Genomic DNA, 5,917 nt, shown 5'->3' with positions numbered 1-5,917 from the left:
TTTTACACTCTGTTGTTGGTGTTTTTGAGTGCACTCCATCTGAGCCAGAAAAGACCACTGCCATACTGAACTGTTTTAGTGGTAATATAACAGGAATAGACTAAATAGTTCTACAAAGCAGTTTGTTTTTCCATAAGATAATTTATTTGCTCCAGATGGAATCTAATACCAGAATAAATACCAGAATATTCATTACAGTTAAAGATGGGCTGTAAAATGTTATACAGTGCCTTCAGAAAGTATTCACACCCCTTGACTTTTTCCATATTTCGTTGTGTTACATTTGACATTTCTACAATTTAGATTGTTTTGTCACAGGCCTACACACAATACCACATAATGTCAAAGTGGAATTATATATTTATTTTACCATTTTAATAAAAAATGAAAAGCTGAAATGACTCAAGACAAGTATTCAATCCCTTTGTTATGGCAAGCCTAAATAAGTTCAGAAGTGAACATTTGCTTAAGTGACTATACTGTAAGTTGCATGGAATCACTCTGTGTGCAATAATAGTGTTTAACATACCTCATCTCTGTACTCGTACAATTATTTGTAAAGTCCCTCAGTCGAGCAGTGCATTTTAAACCGATTCAACCAAAAAGACCAGGAAGGTTTTCAAATGCCTCGCAAAGAAGGGCACCTATTGGTAGATGTTTTTTTGTTTTTTTAAGCAGACATTGAATATCTCTTTGAGCATAGTGAAGTTATTACACTTTGGATTGTGTATCAATACATCCAGTCATTACAAATATACAATGGCAAATATACAATGGCTGTGTGTGTGGAGAAAACAGAGGCTGGATCAACAACATTGTAGTTACTCCACAATACTACACTAAGAGTGAAAAGAACATGCATCGTGTTTACAACAAGGCACTAAAGTAATACTGCAAAAAAAAAAAAATTTGTCCTGAATATAAACCTATGTTTGGGGCAAATCCAATACAACACATTACTGAGTACCACTCTCCATATCTTCAAGCATAGTGGTGGCTGCATCATGTTATGTGTATGCTTGTATGGACTGGGGAGTTCTTCAGGATAAAAAAGAAACAGAATGGTGCTAAGCACAGGTAAAATCCTAGAGGGAACCTGGTTTAGTCTGCTTTCCACTAGACACTGGGAGATTCATTCACTTTTCAGCAGGACAATAACCTAAAATCAATAGTTCGTTTTTACTTAAATTGGCTTCAAAAATATATGGCAAGACTTAAATGATTTTCTAGCCATGATCAACAAACAATTTGACAGAATTTAGAAAATAATAATGGGCAAATATTGTACAATCTAGGGATACAAAGCTCTTAGACTTACCCAGAAGAGACTTACCCAGAAAGACTTGCAGCTGTAATCGCGGCAAAGGTGATTATAACATGTATTGACTCAGGGGTGTGAATACTTATGGAAATGAGATATTTCTGTATTTCATTTTCAATAAATTTGCCAAATTTTCTAAAAACATGTTTTTACTTTGTTATCATGGGGTATGTAGATGGGTGAGAAAACAAACAACAGCCTGCATACCCCCCCGTATGAATACTTTCTGAAGGCACGATCTCTTGCTCAACAAATTTGGAACAAGTGTACAGTCTTATTGTAGGATCCCACCATGAACAAATCCAAAATACGGTTCATCATCTTTGGGGTCATTTGTAGGTACAGGCCATACGACAACAATGGACAATAGTTTGGAAATAAAGATCAGCAACCTCAATTCTTACCCTGGTTTTCCTCTGCTGTAGATTTCTGTTTCTCCTTGTAAAGCACTGTCTGAATGTGTATCTACAAACTGCTAACACATTTCCCCTATTTTCAGAGAAAACTTATCAACAACAAAAAGTATTTAAATTAGTGTTCTAGTTCAAATGTTGTTATGCAATAGAATGTTCCATACTCCTGATACCATTGTAAGCCTGGCAAATTGTGCTATACAGCCATTTTAGTGAGTTTTCCCTCCAGTGGAGTTACATATTGTTAGCGACAGTAGCCCTTGGTGAAAGTTAAAACTGGGAAATCTACCAAAGAAAATCACTTTGTTGATGACAATAACATCATCTTCCCCCCATTATGTGTAGGTCCCAACATCTGCCCCAATACAGTCATTTATGCTACTGTGTTTTCCTGAATGTCTAAATGTTTGGAGTATCATACCTGTGCATACCAGCTAAAGACTCTAAATCCTTATTTTAAATGTTCTATCACAGCATTTTGTGTTAAATGCTATCTAGCAACATATTGCCACAAAATCCGCACAGGAAAGGTAAGCATGCACTTACAGTTATTTAAGTGTAACCACTACATGAATTATAATTGATATCATGTAGTCCAAAATAACTACACACAGTGCATTCGGAAAGTATTCAGACACCTTCACTTTTTCCACATTTTGTTATGTTACAGCCTTATTCTAAAATGGATTAAAACAATTATTTTCCTCAATCTACAGACACGATCCCATGATGACAAAGCGAAAACAGGTTATTAGAAAATTTAGCAAACGTACTAAAAATAAAAAAGCAGATCTTATTTGCATAAGTATTCAGACTCTTTGCTATGAGACTCGAAATTGAGCTCAGGTACATCCTGTTTCCATTGATCATCTTGAGATGTTTCTACAACTTGATTGGAGTCCACCTGTGGTAAATTCAATTGATTGGACATCATTTGGAAAGGCACACACCTGTCTATATAAGATCCCATAGTTGACAGTGCATGTCAGAGCAAAAACCAAGCAATGAGGTCCAAGGAATTGTCCTTAGAGCTCCGAGACAGGATTGTGTCGAGGCACAGATCTGGTGAAGGGTACCAAAACATTCCTACAGCATTGAAGGTTCCCAAGAACACAGTGGCCTCCATCAAGTCTTACGCGGAAGAAGTTTGGAACCACCAAGACTCTTTCTAGAGCTGGCCGCCAGGCCAAACTGAGCAATCGGGATAAGAGCCTTGGTCAGTTAGGTGACCAAGAACCTGATGGTCACTCTGACAGAGCTCCAGAGTTTCTCTGTGGAGATGGGAGAACCTTTCAGAAGGACAACCATCTCTGCAGCACTCCACCAATCAGGCCTTTTTGGTAGAGTGGCGAGACAGCAGCCACTCCTCAATAAAAGGCACATGACAGCCCGCTTGGAGTTTGCCAAAAGACACCTAAAGGACTCTTAGACCATGAGAAACAAGATTGAACTCTTTGGCCTGAATGCCAAACTTCATATCTGGAGGAAACTAAGCACCGCTCATCACCTGGCCAATACCATCCCTATGGTGGAGCATGGTGGTGGCAGCATCATGCTGTGGGGATGTTTTTCAGCGGCAATGACTGGGAGACCAGTCAGGTTTGAGGCAAAGTACAGAGAGATCCTTGATGAAAACCTGCTCAACAGCGCTCAGGACCTCAGACTAGGGAGAAGGTTCACCTTCCATCAGTACAACGACCCTAAGCACACAGCCAAGACAGGCTTTGGGACTCTGAATGTCCTTGAGTGGCCCAGCCAGAGCCCAAACTTGAACCTTATCGAATATCTCTGGAGAGACCTGAAAATAGCTGTGCAGCGACGCTCCCCATCCAATCTGACAGAGCTTGAGAGGATCTGCAGAGAAGAATGGGAGAAACTCCCCAAATACGGGTGTGCCAAACTTGTAGCTGTAATCGCTGACAACTGTGCTTCAACAAAGTATTGAGTAAAGGGTCTGAATACTTATGTAAATGTGATATTTCCAATTTTTATTTTTAATAATTTGCACACAAAAAATATCTGTTTTTGCTTTGTCATTATGAGGTATTGTGTGTAGATTGATGAGGGGGGAAAAAGCTATTTAATCACTTTTTGAATAAGGCTGTAAAGTAACAAAATGTGGAAAAAGTCAAGGGTTCTGAATAATTTCCAAATGCAGTGTACATACTTATACATCTTCTTTGATTGCTTTTTACACCTGCATTCCATACACTTCTCAGATTGCTATTGTTCCTGTCCTTCAAGGAATGTATTCATGTATACATTCCGTGAATAGTAGACCAATGTCATTAAAAGCCATTATCAGTAAGTTATTTATATATATATATGTGTGTGTATATATATATGTATATGTGTATATATGCTGAGCACAGTTTTCTTGTATACGAGTTAAGATGAAGAGGTCAGAACAGGTATGTGTGTGCATATCTATCTATCATGGACACATTATGTTTGTTCTGGGCTTCCCTCATTTGATGCACATTTTAAACTATCCTCCTGACAAGCCCAACAAGGAAGCATGATGATGAGTCAATGGGAAGATCTCAATTGCATACTCCTCACGTCCTCTCTCTTCGTCTCCTTCTCATAACCCATTGGAGGAGAAGGTCAGAGGGGTGGGACCTCTGGCTTTCTCATCCAATGGGTTTTGAGACGGAGACGAAGAGATAGGACTCGGGGAGTATGCAATTGATATCTTCTTTATGTGAACCACTGGGGGTAGTTCATGTGAATGATGCCCAGGTTCTCTCTATCCTGGTGAACCTCAGTCATGTTTATGGTGGTGGGCAGCGACCTCTCCTGAAAAGGCCTCCACTGTCTGTACTGGCAGGAAAAGCCCCACCGCCCAGTGGGAGCCAAACACATCACTCAGGTTGTCCTTCCAAGAGCTGCAGCTCTCCACCAGCTGGCCTCGCTTCATCTGGCAGTAGGTCTGCCCCCGCGCTACCAGCAGCACCTGCTGACAGCAGAACCCTGCACACACCAAGCCGATGCCCAGCCACACATATAGCATCAACACCAGGAAGAACTGCAGACCTGAAATAACTCCTGATAGGGAGGGGAATAGAGGAGAAAGAAGAGCGCTTGGTAAGTTCAGAAACTCAATATCCTTGCATAAATTTTAAAGTGCTATATGTGAAACTCACCGAGGAAGAAGTAACCAGTAGAGAGGGGCAGAAGGGTGAGGAAAGTCAATGGGTTCTCAAAGGAGATGTTGTATTCCACAGTTAGAAAGGCCACACCAAGAACCAAGGAGTACAAACAAGTGCATGACGTGTATATGCAGAACATGATGAAGTATCGCATGTTTTTGTTGCCAATGCAGTTTCCAGTAAAAAAACAGTGGTGGTCCCTCCTGAGTATGACTTTCTTACAGAGTTTGCAGAAGTGGCGACCGTTGAGGAGGTAGTGGGCGTCTATTTTATCTGAGCAATCTGCAGAACATGCAGGAATCACGGTCTCATTTGCGCTCTCAGCGGGGTACTTTATAGTCATGATATAGTTACCTAAAGCGTTCAGCATCAGGTATAGGAAAACAGCGGTGTGAATCACAGTTGATGCTCTCAGTGAGATGCCCGGGCTTTGAAAAATCGTTGGGATGAAAAAGCAGAAGTGAAAAATGAAGGTTACCGCTGTGGCTGAGAAAAAGTATGCTGGGGCGACAGCGTTGAGGAGTCTTAATTTAAACATCCTGATTATCATTCCTGTGATAAAATGGAGACGAGCATTAGGCTACTTATAACATGACTACAGTATTGTGTAACTGGGTAGGTGTGCACAAGGCGACAGTGGTGCTGAAAAGGACAGCTCCTCTGCGTATAGGCCTATAAGCAAAGTGCAGTAAGTACACATTTTGTAAAAAAACTAACATATTTGATCTGTTGAAATGACAAGGTATATTATCTGATTTAATGTGGTATTTAGTTTCTTGACACAAGAACAAGTCAGTCAGCCAATCAAATTATATTATGAAGTTCCAGAAATTGCTTTCTGTCTAGAAAGAAAAAGACTTAAATCAGATTTTGCAGATACATTGTTTACATAGTTACTGTACTTTGCCTTTGTAGGGAGCTCTATGCATAAAAATAGATTTATGACATTGATTTATTATGGAGGGTCAATGACACAAATAAGATTAAAAGGTAGGATTTGGATTAAACAGAATTACATAGGCATCTTGCCG

General features: G+C 40.0%; 1 protein-coding gene across 1 annotated transcript; it reads right to left on the bottom strand.

The window, feature by feature from the left end:
* Positions 1–121: 121 nt before the first annotated feature.
* On the bottom strand, positions 122–5,637 carry zdhhc22 (zinc finger DHHC-type palmitoyltransferase 22). Its single transcript, XM_029676160.2, has 2 exons — positions 4,881–5,637; positions 122–4,782 (listed from the first exon to the last, which is right to left on the bottom strand). The coding sequence occupies exons 1-2, from the start codon at positions 5,434–5,436 to the stop codon at positions 4,499–4,501; spliced, it is 840 nt and encodes a 279-aa protein (XP_029532020.1). The 5' UTR covers positions 5,437–5,637; the 3' UTR covers positions 122–4,498.
* Between the last annotated feature and the right edge of the window lie 280 nt (positions 5,638–5,917).

This window comes from Oncorhynchus nerka, linkage group LG12 (assembly GCF_034236695.1).
Source record: "Oncorhynchus nerka isolate Pitt River linkage group LG12, Oner_Uvic_2.0, whole genome shotgun sequence".
Taxonomy (NCBI): domain Eukaryota; kingdom Metazoa; phylum Chordata; class Actinopteri; order Salmoniformes; family Salmonidae; genus Oncorhynchus; species Oncorhynchus nerka.
This window is presented reverse-complemented; position numbering and strand designations above follow the sequence as displayed.